General features: G+C 43.3%; 2 protein-coding genes across 4 annotated transcripts in view; one reads left to right on the top strand and one right to left on the bottom strand.

Annotated features, from left to right (window-relative positions):
- PCMT1 (protein-L-isoaspartate (D-aspartate) O-methyltransferase) overlaps positions 1 to 11,446 on the bottom strand; it is a 35,789-nt gene extending 24,343 nt beyond the window's left edge. For 2 of the 3 annotated variants that reach the window (XM_075706609.1, XM_075706608.1), the window contains exon 1: positions 11,173 to 11,446. In XM_075706609.1, coding sequence (XP_075562724.1) covers positions 11,173 to 11,446 — 274 coding nt within the window. Of the gene's footprint in view, positions 1 to 9,480; positions 9,604 to 11,172 lie in introns of those variants that run through there. The other variant, XM_075706610.1, reaches the window with a different exon arrangement.
- Positions 11,447 to 17,892: 6,446 nt separating this feature from the next.
- On the top strand, positions 17,893 to 27,767 carry NUP43 (nucleoporin 43). The gene is made up of 8 exons (XM_075707137.1): positions 17,893 to 18,027; positions 18,398 to 18,520; positions 18,780 to 18,857; positions 19,773 to 19,950; positions 22,968 to 23,103; positions 24,015 to 24,166; positions 25,260 to 25,382; positions 26,662 to 27,767. Exons 1-8 carry the CDS (start codon positions 17,908 to 17,910, stop codon positions 26,874 to 26,876), a joined length of 1,125 nt encoding a protein of 374 aa, XP_075563252.1. The 5' UTR covers positions 17,893 to 17,907; the 3' UTR covers positions 26,877 to 27,767.
- The last annotated feature ends 132 nt before the right edge of the window (positions 27,768 to 27,899 follow it).

The raw sequence follows: 27,899 nt of genomic DNA, 5'->3' as shown, positions 1-27,899 counted from the left end.
AAAATAACCCCCCAAAACATTCTGCTTTTCAGTCTGAAGACAAAATACCAAATAGAACCGCAATAAGAATATATTACCAAATTATTAAGGAAAAGAACAATTCTTTTAAAAAAAATTTTTTTTTAGAATTATTTCTGTATCTGATAAATCCCAGAAAAAGCATATACTCCCCTCACAGACCACATACATTACACATATCCTGTGCTTTAACTGTATACTACAGTTCCAGCTAGAGGAAACTCCTCATTTTAATGCATACTTTTTAATTTGAGACAGCAGGCATTTGCAGCAGTACGTAAGTTTACTTACTGAGCAAAAATTGTACCCCAAAAGAAAACAAGCAAACAAATCAATCCATTAACAGACTGGCACTGACAATATAGGATAGTAAGGGGAGGGGGGGTTAGAATTGTTTTCCCCGACCACTTGGAATTAATTGCATATCAGTTCTGTGAACAAAGCATAGAAACAAACAAACAAAAACCTCAACAACTTGTTAGATTCTCATTAGGTATCACCAAGAAATTAGTATCTCTGAAATAAACGTACTTTTTAAAAAAAAAGGCAGGAAAATAAGCAAAGCTGATTATAACAGAAGTGAAGAGATAAAGGTTCTGGGGAGCAGAAGGGAGGTCAAAAAGCAGCAGCTGAGAACCACTCAGGAAAGATCTAAAATAGCAAGTGGACTTGGTAGTGTAGGTTAATGGTTGGACTGGATGATCTTAAAGGTCTTTTCCAACCTAAACGATTCTATGATTCTATGATTTCTTGAGATTGTATATTATGCAGATAGACGTATATATTCTAGAAGCTACAGGTAGCCATCTGGTTTCCTTTTGTGCCTTGGGGAAAAAAAAACCATGCAGAGAATACACAGGTCAAGCTTCCAGCTTGGAAGAGCAACCGCAGGGCCCTATGGTAAGGCCAAGAACCTCCTCTAGTTTTCAGGGGAACTCCTCTGTACTGCTGTGACCGCAGGCTTCCAAACCTCTTCTTTCACACTACCCACTTCCCCTTTTTACAGACCTCCATGCCTGCCACCTCTCTCATCTACTCCTGCCATCTTTCTACTTAGAGTATCAGTAAGTAAATTCACCTCTCAGCATTTACAAATTTTATTCTGCCTCCATTCTATTACATTACTTATTTATTTTACCCATTCTTCCCACAACGTGTTTAATCGGAGTGTAAGAGCTCTATGGCAGAGATCATCTGTGGAAGTCTGTGCAAAAAAAAGCATGAAATTTTGTTTCAGCCAAAGTACATATAACGTGATCAAGCTTACACTGACAGGCAATGACCAAAAAAAAAAAAAAAAAGAAAAAAATTGGAAACAGTAGCTACTAATAGTCTACAAATTCTGAGCATTCAGGATGCTCTCATTCAGCAAACACTCCTGAGATTTGCTGACTGTTGGACTGTCTTTGATTAGTGTCATCTTTTTCATCAGTAAATAAGAAGTTAAGCAAATTACCCATACTCGGAGTCCCCAGCAGAACCAGGGGGAAAAGCTTGATCTCACGTCTCAGCCATGTACTTCAATTACTGAATAATGCTCCCTCTTCATAAAAAAAAAAAAAAAATACACTATCTCAGCTATGACTGTGGAATTACAGGGCATCACATTATACCCCCATAGATTGTCTGCTTTTCAAATTTGCTTATTATACAAGGGAGACAACAACAAATTTTAGGTGTGAATTAAGAAAAGCGATCAAGCCTGAAACAGTGAAGTCAGTATTGACTCTGTGGTATTTTTTTCTGTGTTGATAACAAAAAGCATTTTTCTTAGTCTCATGGTTGAATATAGAGAAACACAGCAACTGCAAGGTACTGAACTCCCATGAAAGTCCTTTCCCTCCTGCAGCAGTCAGTCCCAAGATGACCAACTGCCAGGATCTTAATTCTGTCTGGAAGAAATCTCTCAGATTCTGAATGAAGGCCAGAAAATAAGCATATCCCCTAAAAAAGCCAAAAGTTTATATTGCAAAAAGGCATTCTAATTTCATGCCATCTCTAAGTGCTGAAAAAACACAAGACAATCAACAGGAAATTCTTTATTAATAAAATGCCAATAAAAAAACATTTTTCAAATCTTAAAAGGAAGCTATATACTGCAGGAAAATAACTCACAATTAAATATATATAGGTTGATTATCCTTTCCAATGATAACGTGCACAGAAGACTCTCCCTGAGGAGACTGCTGGGTTTCAAGACTCTGATAATGTGTTGCAAACAAATCAGATATTAAATTATAAAGTGTTTACAAGCAAAGGCTAATACACAAACACACTAGCTTACAGCTTGAAGTGAAAATTACACTCTGTTTATTAGAGTTATATCAGCACAACTCCTAAGCTTCAAAGGGCTGAAGCCAAAAAGAGCGGAGCAGGGCCTGCAGAGTTCGAGTTACTCGGTGCAGAGGCTGCAGCAATGACAACTTGACATAATTGGAGCATGTTTTGAAAACTCACTCTGGTCTGCTTCTTTTCCACAAATAACACCATGAAAACAGGAAAAGAGCTCACAGAGCAGTCCTTACATTTGAAGGTGGAAATATATCACCGTTGAATGTAACCTGGGAAACTGGACAGTTGGCTCTCAGAGAGCAAGGAAAAAAGAGCTAAAGTCTGAAAAGACACCATGGACGTGCAACAAGTAAACAACCTATCCTTTTATTTAGCAACAAATGCATTCCTGAAGTGCTTATCTTTCAAAGAACTGCCTGCATCACCGATGGTATCCTGACTGTTGATCAAACAAGTTTCCAACCAAACCATAAAATACTAGCAGTCAACACTTACACCAACACTAGCTTCTAGATCAGAAAATGGATGTCTCATTGCCACATGACAAAATCCAGCACACAAGCTTACTCTACAAACTAAAAACAGCTACTCAAACACCTCCTGCTGATGGCTTTATATAAACAAAATGCTCATGCAGATCCCAAAACCATTTACCATGGGACTACTTCAGCATCCACATAGTTCAGTTTCTCCCCAGATTACTTTCTCCATAACCACTGCAGAGTACTTCACTTATGAAGATGACTTTTCAGCAAAGCAGTGATATTTTTAAATCGTACAGAGGTCTTAAAGCATGATGCAAAGCACATACAGCTCTATATCACAAAAGATAAAATCAAGGAGATTAAAATTACTCAAGTGACAAGCAACGGTTTCCAGATGTCTCCATCTGACCCATGCAAATCAGCCAGCAACTTTCAAGAGGAAAGTGGACTGGAGCAGAACTACATCTTGATTTTCAAGCAACATGAAGTTAGTTGGTTCTAAGCAGCCGATCAACTGATCTTTTTAAGGTCAGGGTCTTTTTGTGTGGGGAGAGGAAGAAAAAAAAGATGGGAAAGAAAGCGCTTCAGTTAGTAAGATTTTATTTAAGTAATGAGCATAGGAAGATTTCACTGTAAACCATGAACACAAAGAAAGCACTTTGAACAAGAAGGGATGGATCAGCATCCCAAGATCCAATAAAGGACACTGACCCCAAAACATACAAAGCTCTTTGTGCTAAAGAAACTGAAAGTAGGTGTTTGCAAACAAGTGGTTTTTAAACCACTCATACATACAAGCCTCTTGTGCTTTGCTGATAATTTAAAGAGTATCTGCCTCAAACGTTCAGCTGCACGTCTGTTAACACTATGATTTGGATTCACAATAATACATTATTCAAAGGGAATGTTGCATATGGCTAACTGGAAGGAATCAGTTGAGAGTCTGTCGTTCAGAGACACGACAACAGAAAGGCTGAGGAAAGTAAGTGTCCATCAGAACTAATCTTAGGGTCCAGAAAATAAACACAAAGATCGAATCCCATGAAAATCCCAGAGAGGCAGAAGTTAAAAATAAAATAAAAAATAATTTTTAAAAAAATTATTAAATTAGCATCTAAATGCTACTCAAAACATGCAGAGGTAAAGCCACATGGGAACCAAAAGCTAGGTTCAACACAACAAACTAGTATACAGCCTCAAGATTCAGTTAAATACAAACTCACCCTCCAAAATTTCACTTCTACTTTATGGGAGCATTCCTTCCCTACTTAATAACTATCACCTTCAAAAACAACCTGCCCATTTTGGTATAATGGGTAAGAACTCTATTCATTTTCATGGATCTGAAAGTCTGCAGATGACTAATTTAGACATACTTAACCACAGCTGTATTGCTCCCTCATACCGTAGGCCAATGTTGCTAAGTTGGTGTTAACCATTTTCTTCTCTGGGGGTGATGCTAGTTCTTTGCTCATAGTCCTACAGTGCATATCTTTGTCACCAAAGCCGTCAATAATGTACTCACATTTGTCGAAATGGTTATGTTGATTTCATCTAAATCTGTATCAGCAGCTGAGTGAAGCAACTTTTGGGAGTACATGAAAGAGGAAAGTCACTTTAAGGTTGGGTTCAGCCTGCAAGAACACAGAACTGCAATAAACTTCACCGCCTGCGTGCCGATGAAGGAGACTTCACCTCTGCACACACCTTGATCCCTCTACATTTGAGAGGGCTGAACTTCACTTACAAATCGCATGGAATGTCAAAACTGAAGAGTTCAATACAAAGTGGGGACAACCATCAGTAGTAACTAAAAACTGTTGCAGAGGTTAAGATAAACTTAGCTGGACAGGACAGACAGATGAGCAACTCTCCTCACAGGAAGGCTTGAGGCAAGACTACTTCAATAGCTTTAGCAGATCTTTAAAGAAAAGGCAGATGCTGCACATCTTACACCTTACTGAGCAGATTCCAGGCAATCACTTTGCTGATCTGTTTTCAGAAAAGCCAATGCTGTCAAGACCAGCAGGCAGACCACACAAACAGTCTGTTATTATGAAGGTGGTTTCATTAAAACGGGCACAGTACTATGCAAAAGCTGAGGAAGATCAAGAGATCAGCAAAACAGGACCCCGACTCTTAGGACAAAATGACACAAAGTTGTCATACTAGCAGAAATAAGGAAGAATTTCTAAAGTTATATTTGCCTGACCATCTGTTTTAGATTTTGACAGTGCAAGCATTTAAAACTATTTTGTGCTCAAGTCCAATGTTGCAGTATTCTGAAGTCTTAAAACATAACTCACAAGTCAACCAGTCCGGGACAGATGTCATTCCAAAAATTTACTGGTCTCAAGCTCCGAAAGAATTTACTGTGTTCTTGCCAAAATTTGGTAATTTAAATCTAAATTAAAAACATTAATAAAATGAACCTCATCTTGTAACATACTTAAGAAAAATTTTTGCTTAAAAAAAAGTGTTATCATAACACTAACAAACATGACTTTGAAGTAGTATATTCACAGAAACAATCATTCAAAAGAACACGAGCATTACGCATTTCTTTCCAAGCTTACTAATAGCTCTTAGTACTACATCAGGATGAAAGAAACAGTAGCATTAAAAGAAAAGCTTGGAGTTTTACTGAAAAACATACAAGATGCCCTCTTTTTAACATGCCCACAAGCACAGTAATCACTTGTAAGGGACAGATCTGCAAGATTATTTCCATATTACTATGGATTATTAGATAGCTTCAGACTACCAGAAAAAACAGTATTATGCCAATAAACCCAAACAGAGATTCCCCACCCCCCCAAAAAAAACTTCAATCAGGCAAAAGAACTAAACATTTTTAAATTAAAATGACTGATTATAAAGTATTGTGATATAAATAAGCAGCCAGAAACATGCTCTCTTTTTTTCCTGGATGACTGAGGGCATGGACTTTGTTGCACGAAATTTTGGGGTGGTTGTAGGAAAGAATGGGTACGCTTTTAACATTACATCGACACCTTGTCTAACATCAAGGGGAAAAAAAAAGTCAAAAACAAAGAACCAGTTAAGAATACAATCTTAATTTACACACAGATAAAATGCAATGCATGTTTTTCAAGTTACTTTTCCTTTCTGTTAACATTTCTCATTTTCTGGGATGTTAAGTTGTCTTGATCCATGTGAAGGCCTCCCTCGTAGAAGGTCAAAGGTGTAGAAATTCCTTCAAAACATTTCACTGACATGGGCAAATCACTAACAAATACTTACATCACTAATAAAAAAAGTCTCACGGCAACTCTTTTAGGCAATTATTCAAATTACTTGCTAACAAAATAAAAAAAGCCCCTCAGTGCTCCAAAAAACAGCATCACAGGCTTTCAACTCTATGCCACCTGAGACATTAAATAAATTTAAGAAATTTTAGATATTCTTAAACTAATGTATCAGTGGATGTGTTCACTTTTAATTTAAAAAAAAAAAAAAAAAAGAGTTCCATTTTCAACTGTTTCACTGTCCGGCCATGAGTTAGAATGCCTAGTCACTCAAGCCTCGATACAACATATATGTTGAAGGAAAGTGTGTTCACTGAATGCACACAACAGGCAGCATAATTGCTTGTACAGTGGAGATATTAAATTTGGGTTAAGTGGTTTTTATTGGTCTAATTTTCCATTGCTATTTCCCTTCCTCGTGTTCATCCAAGTTACATTACTCTTCCTTGAGCAAAATTAGCCAGATGTAGAAGAGATTTCGAAAAACCAAGGAAAGTGACATGACAGGGGAAAAAACCAAAACAAAAACAACGTTTAGTCCTTGCTGAACCTAACTTAGGCTTAGCAATGCCATATTCCACGCCTTCACATTCATGGCAGTTCCCAAAGAAATCTGTCTTCAGCAATTAGAAACCTGCAACAAAGGTGCAGATTCATTGTAGATAAGCCTCCACTATGATGAAACTTGCCAAGACGTCATTTTTAATTATTTAACATCTAAATAATAAAACATTCAGAGAAATATCTTTAGCATGTCTGAGAATAGAATCTGAAAAGCCTGACAATATTTGGATATATACTGATTTGAAACACCATTCACGCTGAAAAATTAGGAATCTGGTCTCAAGTGAGGCGTGAAATTCTATGGAATTTGTAGTACCTTGTAAATTACGGTTGTGAACTTTTGTGATGCGAGTTTATTAGATGAGAAAGAGAAAAGAATGTAGCAGGGAACAAGCCCACAGATGGTTAACAACATTATGCAGCACTTTAGCCACAGTCAATTCACCTTCACCTGGAAATGTGGATTCAAAAGTGTGTATATGTGGTTATAACACCATTGGCACAACATGATCAGAGCAATAAGCAAAGAAAGATTGTCATATGGCAGCACACCATATTGATTGGAGGAGAGAAAGAGAGGTGTGATAAGAAAACTTAACTTTGATGGACTGTGAATTGGACAGGGACCAATTTTTCAGTTCTGCAGGTGGGGCAGAAAAGCTGATTTCTAAGATGTTGGTGTGTAAAGTAACAGGACTTGGCAGGAGCCCAAGTATGAAAACCAGAAGATCAAAATGACCCAATAGTGGGATGAGAGAACAGTGGATAACTGAAGATGAAGAGGGGAAGAAAAGATACAGATTTAGAATCCAAAGATCTTCAACCAAGCAAGAGAGCAGTAAATACGTCACCAATTACCCAGTCTTTTCCTGTTTTCTCAGCATCCCTATACAGTAAGTTATAACAAAAAAACTTGAGTCACAGTTATGTGTTTAATCACAGCCAATTATTTCTACGTTTAGCATGACTTCCAACCCTGCAGTAACCCGCATTTAGAGAGTTTCCTAGAAGTGTCATCTGCTAGAAGATCTTAATTTAAATATTTTTAGGGAGGAAGTTCACTCAAGTTTGAAGGCACGCGTTCAACCATTTTCAGTTAGGAAGAAGTGAAGATTGAAATAATTACTCTGTAAAAAATACTTTTTTAAATAGCTCTAATGCTGCAAGAATCAAACATTCAGATAAAAAAAGCATTTTTAAAAATGAGAAGTACTTTTGAGAATCACTGGAAAACAAAGCAGCTGAACACCCTGTGGAAACAGCACATTCAAGGACAGCATTTTTGTTGTGAAGAAAAGAGTGCATTTTAAGCAAATTTATTTTGCATATGTCACAAGCTGTGCATCTACGATGCCTCAAATTAGCAGTGCAAGAACACGTTTACAATGCAACAAGGAGCTAAAAATCAAAACACCACCACAAAAAGTCATGCAACATTCTTCAATCACTTGTCTCTAATTATGCACTGAAAAGTATGCAGAGTTTGTCCCATTTTAGACATGAAAGCAAAGGTAAGACTTGTAAAGAATACTTGCCTAAATCTGCATGCAAATACACAAAAGCACTCACCACTGCTCTAACACAATGATTGTTACCTTTATAGGGAAGTTAATTCTATAGTTGAGGCAACAGTGAAATGAGCAATAAGCATATGTTAATATAGTTTCATAAAACTAGAGTACTTTATTGCCACAAAATAGAAGCGTTAGTAACTGTCAACAACAACTTCTAACAAAGAATAATCTTTATAGCTGTTTTAAGGGAAAAGAATACGTAGCCTACAGGAGTTTTCCACTGATGTTTTTATTTGGAAACAAAAGCAGTTTAAGAAACTACCATTCTCCCCAGCCCACTTATACCCATAACAAAGTTGACTGCTTCTCTAACCACAACAGTATGACAGCTCACAGATACTGAGGAGTTTAAACCTTGGTGTTTCACAAGGGGAGCAATGAGAAAGCAACCCAGCATTACAACACAGCCTCCCTCACAAGTTATTCTATAAGCACAGTGAAGAGAAGACTTGTGGCATAAGGGCAGGAGCAAGAACCTCTCAACCAGGCTTTGCTGCAGAAGAAAACACACTCTGTCACTACAACCTGCATTATTTTTTTAAGTATGCAAGTCACACACTGAATTACATACTCAGTTACTAAGTTACACGCACGATAAACACTCAGACAACATCAAATTAACCTCATCTGCTTCGCATTCTTACTTCTAGCATAAAAATGCTAGAAATGCTATGCTACTTAGCTGTTTTTAGAGAAAAAATAAGTTAAATACATTGAGGGATCTACTAAAAAGGAATTCTCTAGAACATTTTAGTCTTTCTGTAACCAATGATTTTTAAGTTTGTTAAAAACATATCTAAGAGAATTATATATCATATAAAACAGTACTTTCGCCCAAGCTTGTTCCCAACTTTAGCAACAACCTATCATCTTAGCTGGAGAACTCTTTTTTTAAAAGTTAAGGTCTTAATCCTGCAACTGCTCTGCGCTGATAAAGCCCTACGCCATCACTGGAGTCCCACTGAGGTCAACACCACAATCTTGCTGCACGATCAAAAGCCTCTGTGCCTCCGCAACATTTTATTTCCAGTCCATTATTTAACACCCCACCAAATATTTTGGCATACATATGCAAAAAGGCGGGGGGATTACGGACTGTATTTTTCCAGGTAATTACCATCACTCTGTATTTTGAGATTACGATATTAAGCACTTCTAGTTTACATTCCTCTTCCTATACTACTACTGTTGTGTATGAACTATCATGGGTTTTAGCTTTTTCATTATTATTATTTGCAAAGCCCTCAACAGTTTCCATGTGTTGAAAAACACTGTTACTGGTTTCTTCAACAAAGAAATCAGTTTTGCCTTCAGGTTGTCCGAGCCATAGACAGTTCTGGCAATAATCACTTTCTGGATATGTTTTGGAGCTTAACATTCATTTTTACTGCAGAAAGTTCTCCCCTGCTGTGTAAGGGAACAGAATTTCACTAAAACAGTATTTCTAGCCCTTACAGTTGCAAAACAAAACAAAAAAAAATCCACTGCAACTCTCATAACTAGGGAGGTTATCTATTTGTCAAACAGGCAGCTTTTACAGTGAAACTGAAAGTCACTTGAGCGTATACTGCTCTACTGGATGGAGGAGTTCTCAAAAGAGTGGCAAAAGAAAATACTGGAAAAGACAGTAGGACCAGAGGATCCAACATTAGCAGACTGGAGAAAACAACAAGGATGATTCTCCTGTCTCCAAAACAACGAGGCAGCCAAGCAGGTGAAGTTGTCTGTGGTCTGGCGGCATCGCTAAAATAGAAGACAGCTACCATAACACAGGCTCCAAATCTACGTCCTTTTCTGTCTAGGACACGGACATGAGGAGAGGAAGGGAAAGGCCAGGAGTAAAGAGAAGAGACGCTACAAGTGCATCTAACAGATTAATCCGAGGCTAATAGGAAAAATGGAAGCTCCGATTAGGGAAGGTGTTATCACCCCGTATCACAGGTAAAACCACGCTGCAGACCGGTGCCCAAGTGCCTCAGCGAAGAGCACCCGCCCAGCACCTTCCGCAGGCAGGACGGGGCCAGCACAAGGCTTCGGTGCGGGCGAGGAACGCCAAGTGCCGGGCAGTCACCGGAAAGCCCGGCGACAAGCGTGAGCCTGCAGCCGCGGCAGCTCCGCTCCTCTCCTCTCCTCTCCCTGCCGCCCTAGCCCACCGCTTTGGAAGGAGCAACTCGGGACCGGGGCCAAGAGCGAGCATTTCGGGGCCCCACGAGCGGAATGCTGCCACACACCTCTTCCACCCAAAAAAACCCCAGCCTCGGCCTCTCCGCCGCGCTTCCCCAACCCGGGCAGCGGCCACCGCGCCTGGCCGGGGCCTGACAGACCGAAGGACGGTGGCTGCGCGCCCGCCGACACCGCCGTTCCCCCGCCCGCCCCGCCGCGGGCCCCGGGCCGCCGCCGCCCCCCCCCCCAGGGCCCGCCGGCGGCGGCCGGGACGAAGGCGGAGGGAGGGCCGCCGAGCCCGCTGCGTGCGGGGGATCACGGAGCCGCCGCCGCGGCCCCGCCTCGGCTCGCACAAGAGCGTTACGGGCAGGCGGGGGCGAGGCGGCGGGAAGGGGGCCGCGGCGGCGGGGGGGGGGGGGGGAGGCGGCGGGCTGACAACAGCCACAGCCGCCGCACGGCGCTGCCCCTCCGGGACCGCCGCCGGCGCCGCCCCTCCCGCCGCATCGCCTCCCGCAACAACGGCCCGGGCCCGCCCTGCGCCAGCGGCCGCCGCCCTCCGCCCGGCTGCGGGACGCCGGCGCCGCTCGCCGCGCCCTCCCGGGAGGGACCCGGACGGACACCCAGACACACACCCCCCGGCTGGGCGCCGCCTTCGCCTCCTCCCCCCGCCGGCGCGGCTCCTTGACAGTTGGCGGCTGGGCGGGCGCCGCGGGAATGCGAAGTGCGTGCGGCCGAGCGGCCGGTAACGCTCACGGTCCCCCCGCGGCGGAGGCGGGAGGGGGGCCGCGGCCGGGCCCCGGGACTCACTGCGGAGGTTGTGGATGAGCTCGGAGTGGCTGGCGCCTCCCGACTTCCAGGCCATGGCTAGGCACACTCTGCGGAGCAGGTACAGAGCCGCCTTCAGCGCCGCGACTGCGCACAGCAGCTTCCCCAGGAAGGACACAACCTCCAGCGCCGACACAGGCGCCGCCTCCTCGCCTCCTCCTCCTCCCCCCCCTCCCGCCGCCGCCGCCGCCGCTGCGGCTGCCGCGCGCCCGCCGGGGGGAGGGGCCACGCGCCCACCGCCCCGCGCGCCCGACATTCTCCGGCCGCCGCCGCCGCCGCCGCTCCCGCTCCGCCAGCCCGCGCTCGGCCCCGCGCATGCGCGCCCATCGCCCCCGGGGGCGCGCGTGGGGAGAGACCCGCGCGCGCGGAGATGGGCGGGGGTGTTCCTCTGCAGCTGCCCCTCAGGGGCCGATCCCCACCCCCCCGCCGATGCCCGGAGGCTGCGGGCGGAGGGTGCAGCGGCCCCCCGCGGGGAGCCGGCCTTCCCCCCGCCGCGGTCGCCGTGCCGCCGTCAGCAGCCGGTAACGCGCGGGGCGCGCTCGCCGCCGCAGCGGCGCCGGGGGCGCGGAGGGGCCGCGGGACGCGCCCGCGCTGGCGGAGGACGCGGGTGGCCCGAGCCCCGGTGCCGGTAGCGCCCTCCGGAGCCCCGCCGCTCGGGCCCGGGGCCCCCGCCCGCCCCGCCCCGCCCCACAGCTGCAGCCCCGTGCCGCCAGACGCGCGGGCTCGGCGGCCGCTCCCGGTTCCGCGGGTTGGGCTGCAGCGGCCGCGCGGCCCGCGCCGGCGGCGAAGCCGCAGCCCTGCCCCAGAAGCGGGACGGGTCGGTGGGCGTGGGTTTGTGATCTTAGGAGCTCCGTTAATGAATGAGCTAGCGACGCGGCACGCCGGCGCTCCCGCCTGCCCCCGGTTTTGGCCGACTCCGGTGACGGGAGCCGGCACGGGGGGTGCGGGGTGGGGGTTGCGGCGGCGGTCCCCGGCCCGGCCCCGGCGGCGGCCCAGCGCGCGCCCCGCCGCCCTTGCGACGGGGCCAATTACCGCCGTCCGGCGGCGCGGCGTTTTGCATGCGGCGCGCCTATTGGCCGCGGCCAGCTGGCGCGGGCCAGGCCTACGTGTTGAAGGCTGCCATTGGTCAGCGGGCGCGCCGGCGGCCCTGCCGCCCCTGCCCCGGCGGCGCGGGAGCTGCCCCCGAGGCGGCGGCCGCTGCCGGGGGGTGGAGTAGGGTCGGGGCGGGGGGGAGGTTTAGGAGGCTGTGGCTGAAGACTCGGGAAACAACAGAAAGAATGGGGAGGGAATTGGCACCTGCGCGTGTGGCTAAACGCTGCCAGAGCTGCCGACGATCCGTTACTAGTGCGATGCTGTCGGAGGAGGAAGTTACAAATTAAAATTCCTTTTGAAAGGTGCCTAGGTCGTAAAATCAGTAACTCGGAATTTAATAAACGCCAAATGGATGCGTACGATGTGGCCCTTGCTCTGTCCCAGCGTAGTAGCAATCTTGAGGGAAAAGTAGCAGCTCCGGTTCCTCCCGCAGCCTGTAGCGTAACGCAGAAAACCATGGAATTAATTTCCTACGGTCATGTGGTATTCCTGGGTACTCCTAAACTCCTTAATGATTAATTTTGCCACTAATATTCATTTGCCACCTGTTATTTATACGTGTTTCTATTGTTTTTAAGGGAAAGCAAATTCCATTATTGCAGACAATTTGGGGGAACCTACTGTCAGTGCTGTGACTTTTGCATTTGTGCCCCCTTCTGGTCCCTGCCAACCAGCTTCCACATGCCCGGGACTGCAATTTTACAGCGTTTCCTCTCTTAACCAGGCACAACAGTGCAGGTACGTCATCTGCTTGGTACCAGACAGCACGGTTTTCAGTTCTTTTCTTTTGAAACATGAGAGTAGTGATACATAACTGTGAATAGATAGGCCCTATCAATAGTACGTTGTATAAAAAACCAAGGTGTCATGCGGCAGATATAAATTCAAAAATCATATTGTTTCTTAAAAGCGTTCCTGATACAAGGACACACACAGCCTAACATACCACCATGGGAGACACAGATAACATCGTCTTCTGTGCAAGAACCCATCCTGAAAGGGATGAGCCTGTGCCAGTTCCACACAACACAGATACTCCATCCCATCATTGCTGGTTCAGGTGAAGGAAATGAGGTGAAGGTGAGAATCTGCTTTTCTGGCTAGCAGTCAATCCAGGGCAAATATGGCAGTTGCCAATGCATACACCAGGTCCCATCCATAGACTTCCCAGACTTTTCCCATCTGGTTCTTGTAATCCTGGAGACAGATCCACTGCTTCATTCTGTATTCTCCATCTAACTTCTAAGCAGGATCTGGCAACCGCTCTACAGTCCGTGAGAGACTCCCAGCCTGTCCCAGAATATAAAAGGTCTCCCTGTTATATCCAGTGGGCTGCGAATGAAGGAAAGAAGCCATGGAGTTAGAGGAATTCCCAAAGGGCAGCAAATACAGAGAACAGACAGACATTGTAAACATGCCCACACAAAAATACTTAATTGTTTTAAATGCAAAAGACATTTTCTGTGCAAGCAAACTGCATTGCTCTCACATAGAGAGGTTGTTGGCAAGAAACTAGCTGGCCCATGTTTAAAAGCATTCCAGGGATACTTACCCCCTTGGGAGACCAGAAACACAAGAGAAACCATTTACATATGAACTGACACGGCTTACCAGGACCAGCTTGTATTAGGGTTAAGCTTGTCACAGAGCTCAGAGAAAGAGCCCACCTTTATCTCCTAGGAACTTGCAGACTTGCCCAGGTACTTTCGGATTGAATGTACCTATTGTCCATCTCTTGGGTACGTTCTTGGCATGACTATTCGGAGAATGACAAGAACATAAGTGTGAGCCTTCCTAAGCGATATCTGGGGTGTCTTGGATGGATGCCAGGCATGTGTGAAGGAAACAGCATTTGGCTCTGCAAGTTTCCAGGAGCTTTAAGGCTAGCCAAGTTGCCTCAAAGGGCCCTGAGAAACTAACATGCACCAATAGCGGCAGGATACACCCATTTGTGCAGTAAACAAACGTGAAGGTCCCTAGCTCATTCTGCTCTATAGCCCCAGGCCATGAGTCTATTTTTTAAGCTTGTTAAGAGCATATCCATTAAGATAAAACTAAAGGGAAGAAAGACATTCTACACTAGAGTAAAAGACAAGCAGAAATTATAAAAAAAAACCAAAAAATGTTTTCTGGCCGTCAGCATTCACGTGGAACTTCTCCATCTGCTCTGACACTCAGCATTCCTGTATCCTCTTTGCCCTCACATGTCCAAACCATGAGCACCTTGATCCCTGGATGCCCACTGTCAGTTGCAGGCACCTCCATCTTGCACAGGTACAGCCATTTCCCTAGACTCTCCAGGGAGCTGGTGCATGGACAGCCCTATTAAGGAAGAGGCACGGGAATGCCAGCAGCCAGAGTGGGCCATGACTTGATTGTTCTGATGTGGAGATCCCACTAATTTTAAGCACATGTCGGATCTCTCTCCTTTTCCATGCATTCACCCACATCTCAATCCCTTAGCGGTACTTACATACATTTATATATAAACCCCTCCATGCTGCTATTTCTGTTTCATCCTTTCCCTCCCACCTCATGAATCCATTAGATTTTTTAAATTCTCTGAAGTCAAAAAGCATATGAAAACTTGATCATCACTGTCTGATCCCATCTGCTTCTGCATATACATACCGCAAGCAGAAGATGCCTTGTGAAATGTTCCTGCTGAACGCTTCTGCAGTTATGTCCCAAACCCCACACTAATTGGCTTCTACACCTACAGTCACTCCTCTCCCTGCCTCCATTCTGTTTTTAACTTAATCACTCTCCTTAATCGCATTTCTTTTCCCGTAATCTCAAGTCAGTTTGGTGCATACCTTCATTTTGTATTTCCATTTCAGAAGTTCACGTTATTTGAACTCGGCATCTCTCTTTTCCAAGCCCTGCACTCAAAGAGGAGGTGAGAAGGACCCCGGCACATCAGTGACTCTCCGTGTTAGGGAGCAGCAGGACTGGGACCCCTCCCTGAGAGAAGGTGAGTCTGGAGCCCGGGATGACAATGCCACTCAGCAGGACACCATCCCACGGTGTCCCAGCAAGGCAAGCAGAACAGCACTGGGGACAGTAATGGTTTTGCCATCAAGCAAAAGCTAAGTGACAAGTCAGGCCCCAAGTCAAGCCGGGCACCAAGTCAGGGACATGGTTGGGCACAGGCCCTCCTACAACATGGCTCAGGCCAGGAGCAGCTGCCCCAGCCCAGGTGGGAGCCCCAGGTGAGGGCAGGTAAGGCTCACGAATGCACCCAGGGCCCTGGCACTCTGCTCTTAAATCCACTCTGCAGTACCCTGCATAGGAACTGCGCTCGTTCAAGAGATGGAACTGGGCACAACTCCAGGAGTTATGACCAGCAGTAAATATTGCATCTCCAGATAACTTCCTTAAAATGTTGTTGAATGATAATTGGAGGAAAGCAGATTTTAAGCAAATAGAGTTCAGAATTAGCTTTATGCTGCCCTAGTACCTCCACTGATCTAGTAAGTGCCTTCACTCCCAGGCCCCCTAACCTCTGGCAGAGAGGCATGCTTTCAGTTTTCTTCCCTTTCACTCACACTCCTAGCTTTAGCCACATTTAAGGATAATCCATAGATGCTCCTTGTTGTCTCAGATAATATGTTTGGACCCAATTCCCAGAGTCAGCTTTGTCTAGACTTAACACCCTTTTTGACAACCTCAGAAATATTTGATGAGGCATATTTTCTCCCGGTGTTTGTTTCCTCCTTTTATTTGTTTATTTAAATCTGCTATTACACTGAAACAACATACTAACACAGTAAACATCTTTCATAGTGAACAAACACAGAGAATATGTTTAAAGGTTTACAGAGCAGCCCCAAATCCGTCACAGCTCTCACCACCATCACACAACATGCTGCCAACATTTTCTTAAAAGAAGTGTAAGACAGGGAAGAAAAACTGTGATTCTTCTTTCCCTCTTAATGAAAATGAGCTTTTATGTCCAACCTACTCCCCTTAATACTTCCCAAATGCTTTTGAACAAGCAATCCTGAGCAAAGAAAGAAACCATCCAGGAGCACAAGAGAAAAAATATACACAGAAATCACAAAGTAACCAACAAAAATATTTGCCTAATAAAACATTTCAATACTCCCCAAGTGTTATCTCTTCCACTTTTAGCTATCTGGTCTGTAGCTGCATTCCGAGGGTGCCTATTGACCTTTCTCACCAATGTTATGAGAATTGGCCGAAAATACCCTTGAAGACAGTGACTTGCAGGATTGCTGTTAGCAGCTTACTACAGGGCACCAAAGGTATTGGCTACTGTACAATAATGCTACTGCGGTGCGCAACAAAGCTGTTTTGAGGCTTGCAGTATGGCAGACTACAATAGCATCCAGCTTTTTGAATATGTTCAGTGTTGGATTCTGCTGTACATAATTTAAAAAAAAAAAGAGTTCCTCACAATTGAAGTTCAAAAGATGCATAAAGCATATAAAATATCACTGATTTGGTATCCCATCTGAAGGATTACAAAACAGCACAGCAGGTTTAATGAGGAACTCTAGAATGCTGTATAGTAAAAATCTGACAGATGGCTTTGGCAGGCTAACTGCAGTAACATGGGGGAAAGTTTGACCAAGCCACTGCTGCTAATGCTGATAAGTCCATGTCGTGTCTGGTAATAACAGCTGACGGAACCTCAGAGAGCTGGCAGTGGCAGCTTTGAAAAAATCGCAGCAGAAAATCAGGTTGAAAAAGTAGGAAGGTGGTGCTGGCCAGAGAGACCCTTACAGCGCTGCAGTGACTGGGCAGATCGTCCCATCCTCTGAAATGACAACATAGCTATGTCAGCCATCAGCTCGTTTTACAACTAACCTCTGCACTTTTTATTGCACGGTTGTTAAGGTCTCAAGTGAGATACGATAAAGGAAGTACATGTGTGCTCTTGTTGGATTTAACGCGCTATTTGGGACAAAAAAAAAAAAATCATTGCTGTACGTCTGTACAGGTAGGAATCTGACAAGCGGGAGGGGAGTATCACTCGCAGATAATTAAAAGCAAACCTAAACCAGAGACAGCTAGTCGCTGTAAAAGTCATTGATTTAAAGAAAATAAAAGTTGGTGCCCTTGCAAAGATAAGACAATCGCCTAACGTTCTGGGGAGAAGGCGGCCCAGCGGAGCAGACCGACAAGTACACTGGTGAAATAACTTCTTTATTTTTTGTCTCTCCCGGGCCCGATTCTGCAAATAACGCCTGGGCGACGTGCGCCGGCTTAGCGCCTGGCCGTCAGCGCTGGCGAGGCCCCAGCTCGCCGGGGCGGGGCGGGGCCCCCCGGACGGGGGCGCAGCCTCCGCGCCCGCTTCCCTCGGCTGCCGCTTAGCGAACGGCGGGGGCTGATGGGGCGCGGCCCACCCCGGCCGGTCCGTCTCGGTAAACGCCGGCAGCTGGCGCCCTGCGGCTGCTACACACGGCGGGGCCGCCCCGCTCCCCCGCCATGCCCGGCCCCGGCCCCGGCCCCGGCCCCGTCCACGGCCCCGTGCGCGCTCACGCCGGCCGCCGCGCACCAAGCCTGTCCCTGCGCGCTCGCCGTCGCGCCGCAGCCAATCAGGAGGCGCGCCGCGGGGCAGGCGGCAGCGGCGGGAGCCGGCGCGCGGCGGGGGCGGCCATGGAGGAGGTGTGCGCCAAGTTCGTGTCGCAGAAGATCAGCAAGGCGCGCTGGCGGCCCCTGCCCGCCGCCGCCCTCCAGCCCCCAGACCTCTTCGTCACCGGATCTTGGGACAACGAGGTAGCGGACGGGCGGGTCGGCCCCGCCCGCCGGGGCGTGGGACGGGCGGCGGCGCCCCCTCGGCCCCCGCCGCTTCGCGTGGGGGAGCTGGGCCGCAGGGTGCCGTGAGCGCTGCCCGTCCCGGCGTTCGCTTGACGCTGCCGTGCTCGCCTCCCTGAGGAAGCCGGGGGGCCGCCCCGCTGCTCGGCAGGGTCATCCCGCCGGGCGAGCCCTTCCCTCCCGCCTGCGGCGGCCTCCGGAGCGGTGCGCGGCCTGCAGCCCGTTTGCTTTCCCCGGCTGTAGCGAGAAGGCCGTGACATCTAGGCTGCCTTATTGTTAGATACTTCCAAAAGCATTTTCGAGTAAAACTGGTGGTGTCATTTCCGTACAGGATAACAGGATCTCCATTTGGTCTGTTGGAGATCTTGGAAATGTGGGCCTCAATGGTGATTATCAAGGCGAGCCTCAGCTGCTGTGTGACATCAGGCACAACGGTGATGTTATGGACATGCAGGTAAAATGGCTGTGTTGAACAGGTCTGTATTTTTTAAGGGCTTGTCACTTAAGAGAAATTAAGTGATAGCAAGCTGTCAAAATGCTGAGATTGACAAAGAAAAATTCTCAGGAAGATGGGCAAAACCAACCAGTATCAGTTTGTGGGTTTGGGTTTTTTTTTTTTTACTATACCTACCAATAATTTAGGTTACTCTAAAATCAAAATTATCATCTTGGTACTGACATCAACTAATAGCATGCTTATTCTCTCTCTTTAGTTTTTGGATCAAGAGAGAATCGTGGTTGCCTCATCAACAGGAACTGTAACTGTATTCCGTCATCATCAAAATAACCAGGTAAGTAACTTGCACTGCCTTTAAGCTGCTATTCTGTGTAACACGGGTCACTTTGATCTTAGCATAAGATTTCTCAAAACTACTAGAACAAGAAATATGTGCACACCAAAATCAGCTTTTGTGAAGTCCGTTAGAAAAAGCTTTCGCTTTGTACAAACAAGGAAAGAAAAAAGCATTTTGCATACATACTACATAGATTAGATTCCAGAGCCAGACTGGGGTATCTGTTAGTATATACCTGTAACCAAATAGTCTATTTACTGAAAACATACTTTAAGAGTTTAGATTGTTTTGGAGGAGTGGATATTAATGGACTTGTACCTGCCTTATTAGAGTTTTTGCATTCCTGAACTAAATGACTCATGTTGAATTTCTTCTCACAAATGTTATGTGAGGGAAGATATGTAAACTCTGTAGTCTTTTGCTTTGATTATAAATCACTGAAAATAAATGGATAATGACTTTTTTATATATTCACAATGACACAATAAAGACTAATATCTGTTAATAGTTTGATGTGGTACCTAAAATAAACTAAATTCCTTGCAGTCAAAATCTAAACCTGACCTTATATTTTGTAAAGGCCTCAGCTCTTTTCCCTTGGCCTGGGTTAAGGTTGAAGGGATAAGTCTAGTGAAAGGCATTTCACAGCTCATAAATAGTGTTCTTTCTGATTTCTAGCTCATGTGAAAAGGTGGTTCAGAGAAGAAATAATCAATGTTTCATTGAAGGGTTGTGTGCTCAAGACTTGAGGAAAATTTAGATCTCTGATTCTCATTTGTGTAGGAGATTCTCATTCCTGTGAGGTAGTGTGGCTTTCCTGGAGCTTGTTTCTGGTTTTGTGAGTATTCTGGAAGCTTTGGTCTATCAGGATCATTACTTACGAGCAGAATTTCATGTCTGGTTACTACTTAGACTTTATCTGCCAACCAGCGGTGGGAGAAAGCCCATTATCACGTGGATCAAGACACATCTTGTGGTGGAGCAGCATGTACCGGAGTCATGTGCAACAACCCAGAAATTGTCACTGTTGGAGAGGATGGTAGAATAAATTTCTTCAGAGCTGACCAAAAGGATGCAGTAAGAACTATAGGTATGTCAAGATAACTGTTCAAATTAGTTTAGTCTGGAGTGGTTGGTTTGTTTTTTAGCTTCTTGAATGATAACCAAAAAAAAAAAAAAAAAAAAAGTCAGTTGAGAATTCAATTAAATATTCCAAGTTGAATGTGTTTGCTCCAGGTTATTCCTCTATTCCTCCTGACTTCAGATACCTAAAGTGTATTTCAGATGTATTTCTATATTCATTCAGATATTTGCAAGTTAATGTTTTAACTGATAGAGAACTTCAAAGCCTAACATCCTCTGTAGGCTTCTGTTTCATCTAGAATTGTTAAATGCTATGACAGTATACAGGAAATGCAGTTAGATTTCAAGTATTGTGTCCCAAGTTCTTCGTAACTGGAGGTCAGTGAAATGGTCATTTCAATTCACTATTTGTACTAAGGTTAACCCTCATGGTGTCCATATTCAAAACCACCTATTTCTCTGTGTCTCAAGGAATGCCAAGAACCAAAACCCACTGGTTGTACCCTGTTCTTCTGCCAGATATCATGGCTTGCAGTGATCATTCCTCCCTTAGTGAAAAAGCTCCATATTTCCTAGAGTAATAGATCATGTGATAGAGGTAGATGTTTGTGAAAGGTGTCAAAACTTGTTTATTCTCAACTCTTCTATCAGGCTCATCTCATGGAAATAGAATGCAAGTTTGTAGCATCTGTTGGAAATGAAACTAAAAAGCAGAAATTATTTAAAGGACAGTAACAGCATGTTTGATAGTGGCACTATTAAACTGGGACTTTCTCCCTGAAACTTCAGTTTGACACAGCACCTGTGTTTCTCCTCAAACAAAATCTTGCCTCTAAAGGATGAAGGAATTTGCACAGTGATAAGCCAATTAAGGAAGGAAGTGCTCTGGGATTTCTAGAGGGGGTACTTATGTGTGCACGGCTGTATATACACACACAAGATAAATCCTATTAATTGCATACAGTCCTTTAGTCAAGCTCCTTGAGAATTCCTGTAGGAAACTTTTCTATGCCTTTACATTAGGAAAAAAAAAAAAGCAGGGCATGAGGCAGATTTTATTACCACATGCCCACAAAACACAGTAACTACCCCTTTGAGGGGTGAGAACATTAACTAGTTTAAAAGGATTATTTTATTTTTAATTTTTTACTTATATACAGATACTAACACAGAGCATTCTGGTACAAGTTTAATAAAGTAGAATGTTTTGCTGACTCACAGGAAGCAGATGTCCACAAAAAAAAAAAATCTATATTTTTCTCTGGGCAATTGCTCAGATGCTTACATACAGAATTAATAATGTGCTGGATGCGAGTTGTTAGTTTTCTTAGTGCTCACTTGATAGTACTATGAAAAAATGCTTACTTTGTAGTGGTAGCATCAGCCAGTGTCATGCTGCAGTAAGACTTTGCATTGAGATTTGCTGGCGCATAAACATTTAAGAAATCACATGTGAATTAGTTGAGAAATGTCCTTTTGGAAACGGGAAGAGAAACGTTAAAATAGCAATGGTCCATAAATAAGTCAATCACACTTACGACCTGGTAAGTGAAGCTTACCTGGAGTTACGTGGAAGGGACTAGCACGAACTCATTGACTAGAGATTGTTTTAAAGTAAAAGCTGGAGAGAACATCTTGGAAGATGCTTTCAAGTTCTGTAGTGTAAGCAATCCTTTGTACTGGTTCCCAGTTCAATGACATCTTGGTATTTCCCAGGCAATGAGCTGAACCCTCAACATGTTTTAACATGAAGACAGAACTCTTGTACCTCGTGAAATATTTGTAAAGGAGTACCTTGCTAGTTTTGTTACTGTTTAATGGATTTAAGAGTATAATGCAAAGTTGATATGTTTATAGTCAATCGTGGTAGGAAGAAATCTCCAAAGTTAGAGATTATGTAAAAATCTTTTGGAGCCAAAAGATGTATCATTGCTGAATCACTTACTGTTACTCTGTCACAAAATTTTTAAATCGTTTAGAACTCTGGTGTTCAGTAATCTAACATTGCTTTTTAAAGGTGTTTTGGTGGGTGGTTTTTTTTTTCTTCCACTCAGTTTTTAAATTTAAATAGTAGGCAGAAAAGAAAACTCATTCAAATATCTGTAACCAGGCATCAATCATCAATGTAGCTTGTCTCAATATCAGAAAAGGTTTGCATCTTATGCAGCAGAAAATTGATCTGCATGTTCAGTGTGGACTTATACCATGCATAAAAGGCTTGATGTGAAAGTAGACTTAACAATGTTACCCCATCATAATCAAGATAAAGTTTATATAAAATAACAGAATCAAATTATAAGACCATGGTGTCTGTTCTCTCCTAAAGCCTCAAAAGTTTCACCTCAATGCTGTGAAGTGTTTGATGTTGTAAATTATTCTGAACAAAAGAAGCACTGGAGGAAAGGACCTGAAAAAACAGCTTTGCCATTTAGTCATTAAGATTAACAAGCAAAGCATAATTTTTGTTTGGCTTTAGGGACAGGGATGGATATCACATTGACAGTTCTTGGAAAAGGTCTAAAGAAAGTTGGTGAATTAAGTGCTTCTGTATACAACTGCTTAATGTTCTCAGCCAGAGTTACTGCTTCTTGTGTTCAAAAAAACAACTGCATTATGAAAAGCTCTGTAGCTTGCTTCGTGTCAGTAGATGCAGAGCATATAAAGAAAACTCTTATGAAAACCATGGACCTGGCTAAATTGATTCCTTTTCTTAGAAACCATAGAAAGAAATCTTACACATCAACAAGCAGTTCTGTAAGCACTAGAACTAACTAAATGTAGCTTCTTACAGAGTTGTCTCACTAGTGTTTGATACAGGAAGCAAGGGCTCCTTTTTCACAGGGTACCCTTGCAACACTTAAAATTTCACATGACGCTGGTCTGTCTCTGCCCCTGAAAATGCAGAGAGGTTGTAACCATGTTTAAGCAGCTGTGTTATGTTTTCTAAAAAGTTATTTTGTTGTAATTAAATGGAGACTAGCATTCTGTAGGTTTACCTGAATACTTTCCTTATCTTTCTTGCAGACAATGCAGACAGCAGTACGCTCCACGCAGTGACTTTCCTTCGCACAACTGAGATCTTGACAGTAAATTCAATTGGACAGTTAAAAATATGGGACCTCAGACAGCAAAGAAATGAGCCATCTCAAATATTTTCTTTGTAAGACCTTCATTTTTTTACATATTTACTGAGAAGCATGTGCTACTTTATATAATCTGATACACATCTTTCCTGATACCTTCTTGACAATGGGATGATAAATGATTTTTTTTTTTTTTAGAAGGTTTTTAACTTCTTTGGTATTTACATAGTGAAAAGCAGACTCTGCTTGATGGCTGAATTACTGTGTTGGCTGAGCGCTGTATTTTGGTGGTCTGTTTTATGATTTGACTCTTGAAGGACTATTATACCTGTACACTTGCTCTTTTTTCAGAAAAAAAACCCCAATCCTCAACCCAAAACTCTTTCTCTTTCCCTAATTAAATATACTTTACATCTGTATTTCTCCACAGGCCTAATACAAAGTTTCTGGCATTTGAAATGCATTTGAATGATAATTTTGTGCCTTATATGGTATTGTGAGAAAACAAACTGAACTAGATTCAAATCCTCTTGTTGTCTGTGGAATAATTGCCATTGCTGTTAATAAGCTGTGGTTGAGGTCCCTGGTTTTTCCAGTCTCCTTTTGTAACTCTTAGTATATGTTGAAACTGTAATTATAACGTGAATTTCAGAGTAACATTCTTATTTTTGTAGGTATACTTAGAGTATTATCTGTATGCAAGGTTTTGTCACTCCTGTAAAGCTGTCAGATACCGTGTAGATGCCTGTATACCATAGGGCACAGAACCTGATGCTCATCCAATTGTAACTTCATGTTACTGCCATACCTCTAATTTCCAGTAGGTGTCATGCGGCTTCAGCATGTAGTGACCAGATGCTGCAGTCAATACCGTTACCTTGTTTGTCAGTGCTCTTAGGGATTAAGAAGGAGAAAATAGAAGCTGATAAAGAATTCATGTTTGTTTGTGGGGGTTTTTTTTCTTTTTTTTTCTTCTCCTCCTTTGCAGGACAGGTGATAGAGTTCCACTGCACTGTGTGGACAGGCATCCCAATCAGCAGCATATTGTGGCCACAGGAGGCCAGGATGGGATGCTGAGTATATGGGACATCAGGCAGGGTACTATGCCAGTGTCCCTGCTAAATGCTCATGAAGCAGAAAGTAAGTATCTGAATCGGAGGGGGGAGAAGAAAGTGGCATTTTAGAAAAGTTTCTAATTTCTGTAAAAAAAATTAGGTATTGTAGCTATGCTAGAAAACAATCATATAGTTGCTACTTAATGTGTCTTCATCCTGTTGGCTTCAGTTTGTTCTTTCTCTCTATATGAGACTGTTCTTGTCTAAAAGCCAACTCTGTCTAAACTAGAACTAGAATTAGTAAGCAGTTCTTTAATGAGTCATTAGATGCATTTAATCAGAATGGCTGTGTTTCTAGAAGGGCAGGTATATTAATAGTCATAGAAATTGATGCTGTGGTATGCAGGTAGAGTAAAGCAAGAATGCAATTATTAACAAACTTGAAAACGTGAGGAAGAAGGGGAAACTGAAGGTAGTACAGATCCATTGCGTGCCTCCACAGTGCTGAAACAGCTCACTTTCCTGGTAGCTTTATATGAACAAGATAGCAATTCATTTTGTACTGAAAATGTCTTGACTTGATGCCACAATTATATTTAATGAGTAAAAATATTTCTTGAGATGTTAAGTTTTACTGACTTAAATATCTTTTCCACAGTTGTGGTGTTTAGACACAAAATGATAATGTGTGCGCTGGGAAGGAGTGCATGCTGTGTGCAGGTTGAAACTTAATAACAGGGAAGATGGCATGAGAAAGTATTCAGAATGCCTGAATTCAGATTAAGATTTTAACCTTTGACAATTTTCACAGTACTGAAAATGCAACAAAATAGAGTGTCTCTCTTCTTTTTTCCTTTTTCCTCTCTTTTTTTCCTCCTCTCTTTTTCTCCTCCTCTCTTTTTTCTCCTCCTCTCTTTTTTCTCCTCCTCTCTTTTTTCTCCTCCTCTCTTTTTTTTCTTTTTTTTTCTTCCCTGCCCCCAGGGAGGGAAAACTGCAGTAAGTAACTAAGGGTGGGGTTTTGGGTCTCCTACCCACACACTCTTAGGAATGGAAGGTTTTGGTGGGGGCCTGGGTGCTTGTAAGTGCATGTCCATATCATATTAGCCAAAGTGCACTGAGCGAAGTACTTGATACTTGTTCTGAAGTGGGTTTGTTTGGTTTTGGTTTGATACTTCCAGTGTGGGAAGTTCACTTCCATCCCTCCAACCCCGATCACTTATTTACGTGTTCTGAAGATGGATCTCTTTGGCACTGGGATACTTCCACAGACATATCTGAAAAACCATCTTTTCTTCATCAAGGTAAGGATGTTTGAAATCAGTCTGCACTGAATTTGTCAGCTCGTCACATAATTAAGTCGATGTTCTCACATGACCCAATTAATAAGACAATCCTTACACAAAAATGTTAAAGCTGGTTTCTTTTCTTAGAAAGAAAGCCCCGATAGGCACTTCAGGAAAACTACTTATAAGGCAAACAGTTGTGTGAGTTTTTTGGAACGTGCTGTACTGTGTCCAATGTGTGAAGGGGCATGTCTACTATTTCAAAGATAGATGGTGTTCGCTTAAAAATCATCTGTATATAGAAAAGACATGAAGGCAACCTAAATGACACATTACTATCTGAGTGTCTGAGGGAGATAAACAAAATGTTATAATACCAAAATAATTGATACATTAATAGGATAGTGGAATTATGAATCTACTATTCAAGGTCATAATTGGAACTTGCAATGAATGAAACTGGATCCCTTTGTATCGTGGCAGGATTTTAATTAAAGATACGATACTGACTTAATATAAACATTTATTTTCACATTCTAGTCACAAAGGCTGCTTAATTGCTTGCCACTTCAGACTGTAAACAGTGGGGAAACTTTCAGGTGTCATCTGCTGCCTTTGGCCTTGAAGTTGCCATTCAAAGCTCAGTTCTGTATAGGAAGGCAATAGGATAACCAATTCCAGTTGTGCCCTGCCTGTTTTCAGGTATATTAAATATAAACCCTTTAGCACCACTTCAGCCTCTTGTTAATTTTGTGCTGAATGATAGTTCTCAAACTGTGAGACTTCAGTTTGAATGTAAAATGTTATGTGGAAAAAATTCGAAGTCAAATCCAGGTATATCACTTCCTGCAGAGTAAGCAGGGAGAAGGGATGGTAGGGAGAAGGGATGGTAGGGACTAAGTGTTATTAAAGCAAAGCTGATGCCCCAAATATAGCAAGATGCTGTATAAATAGACTTTTGTTCTTAGGTCTCTCCTTGCTTTAGTCTCTGGCTGGAAAAACTTGTAGACGCTTACACTGTTCAGCAAGATGAGTTCATAGCTGTACTGACCTATTTGTCTTAACAGAACAGAGCTGGTAGCAGACTTCTGTAATCACTTCAAGTACTTGATTTTTTTTTTTCCTTTTAAGCTATTTTTTCCTTTGTTTACCAGAGAGACAACAACATTTGTTAACTAATCTGAAAACTGACTGAAATGTAAAACAGTATTTCCATTATGTCTGTCCCATACCTACTATGTTTCTCCAAATTCTGAGAATATATAAACTGGAACTTACTTCCCTCTCCTTCTTTCAGGAGGAAGAAGTACTGCCTATTTTTCCCACAATACCATTAACCAGTCTGTAGTAAGTGCCTGGCTAAGCAACGATCCTACCAAAGACCGCATGGAAATCACCAACTTAATTCCAAATCAGACTTTGTCTGTGAATAGTTTAGATATTTTAGGACCATGCCTAGTATATGGTACTGATGCAGAGGCTATTTATGTGAACAGACAACTTTTTGCATGAAATGACTCCAGTATCCCTTTGAAGTACTGGTCACCTTGAACTACTGGGAAATGTCAGGTTCATTCTTAATGATACTCATTAGTCTGTTATCAGCGTGTGGGAGAGAGGCCTACAGCTTGGTCCTGGTACTGCAGAAGAAATGTCAGGTACCTCCGATTCTGACAGCTGTCACTCATTATTGATGCTCCAGGATGGGTAACTGAACAAGCTTAGCTGTAAGCTTGCTCCCATTTCTTACCCAATGCCTGTTTGGTTTTGGTAAGCAGGAAAGTAGTCACTAGGGCAAGATATTTGCTGTAAACTGATGTCCATAATACACACCTGCATACAGAGTGAAAGAAAAGGTAATGCCCTAATTCTTTTTTTTCCCCCCAGTAAAGATATCTTTCAAGTATTAATTCTAAGGCCAGACTATGGGGTTCTTTGAAGTTCTTTTTATGTCACCTGAGAGAAATATTTTTTTTTAATACGAGTTTTTATATATTTAGGGGACATACCTTTTTATGTTCATGAGAATTGAAAAGGAAAACTGTTAAAGCTGTGAAATGTGAAAGGTTCTATAAGAATCTTAGCATTTTATTAACATTATTTGGGATTATTTACAGCTTCATCATGGATGATGCATGTTGAAACTTGATCTTGATAATCTACTGGTAACTCAACAGAGAAGTGTTTTTTATAGTTAAGAGGTCATAATTGACATATGTGTTGGCTGTGTTTTCAGGTGCAAGAATAAGACTTCCTAAACATGAGATGTAGTCTTTGTCACAATCAAAATTTCACATCTGGTCTGTTGCAATCTTTGAAAAGTTAAATTTTATGATCAGCGTTGGACCTACCTTTTGTTGTAGAGGACCCTTTCTCTTTTTAATAAAAAGTTTTGCACAAGAATACTGGTCTGACTTACTGATTTAGTTCGAATAGATGTAGTCGTCTTTGCAGGAAGGTAAATAACCATGTAATCCGGACTGATCCGTGGGATACAATCTGAAGGACAGAGAGAAACCTCAGATCTGGGCAGCA

Source organism: Pelecanus crispus, chromosome 3 (assembly GCF_030463565.1).
Source record: "Pelecanus crispus isolate bPelCri1 chromosome 3, bPelCri1.pri, whole genome shotgun sequence".
In the NCBI taxonomy this organism is placed as follows: Eukaryota; Metazoa; Chordata; class Aves; order Pelecaniformes; family Pelecanidae; genus Pelecanus; species Pelecanus crispus.
Note: the sequence above shows the minus strand (reverse complement) of the source record. Positions and strands in the feature narration are given on the sequence as shown.

Coding starts and splice junctions, on each gene's coding strand:
- NUP43 (XM_075707137.1), top strand. CDS start 17,908: ATGGAGGAGGTGTGCGCCAAGTTCGTGTCGCAGAAGATCAGCAAGGCG. Junction 19,951..22,967: donor GGATGCAGTAAGAACTATAG/GTATGTCAAGAT, acceptor TCTTTCTTGCAG/ACAATGCAGACAGCAGTACG. Junction 25,383..26,661: donor ACCATCTTTTCTTCATCAAG/GTAAGGATGTTT, acceptor TCCTTCTTTCAG/GAGGAAGAAGTACTGCCTAT.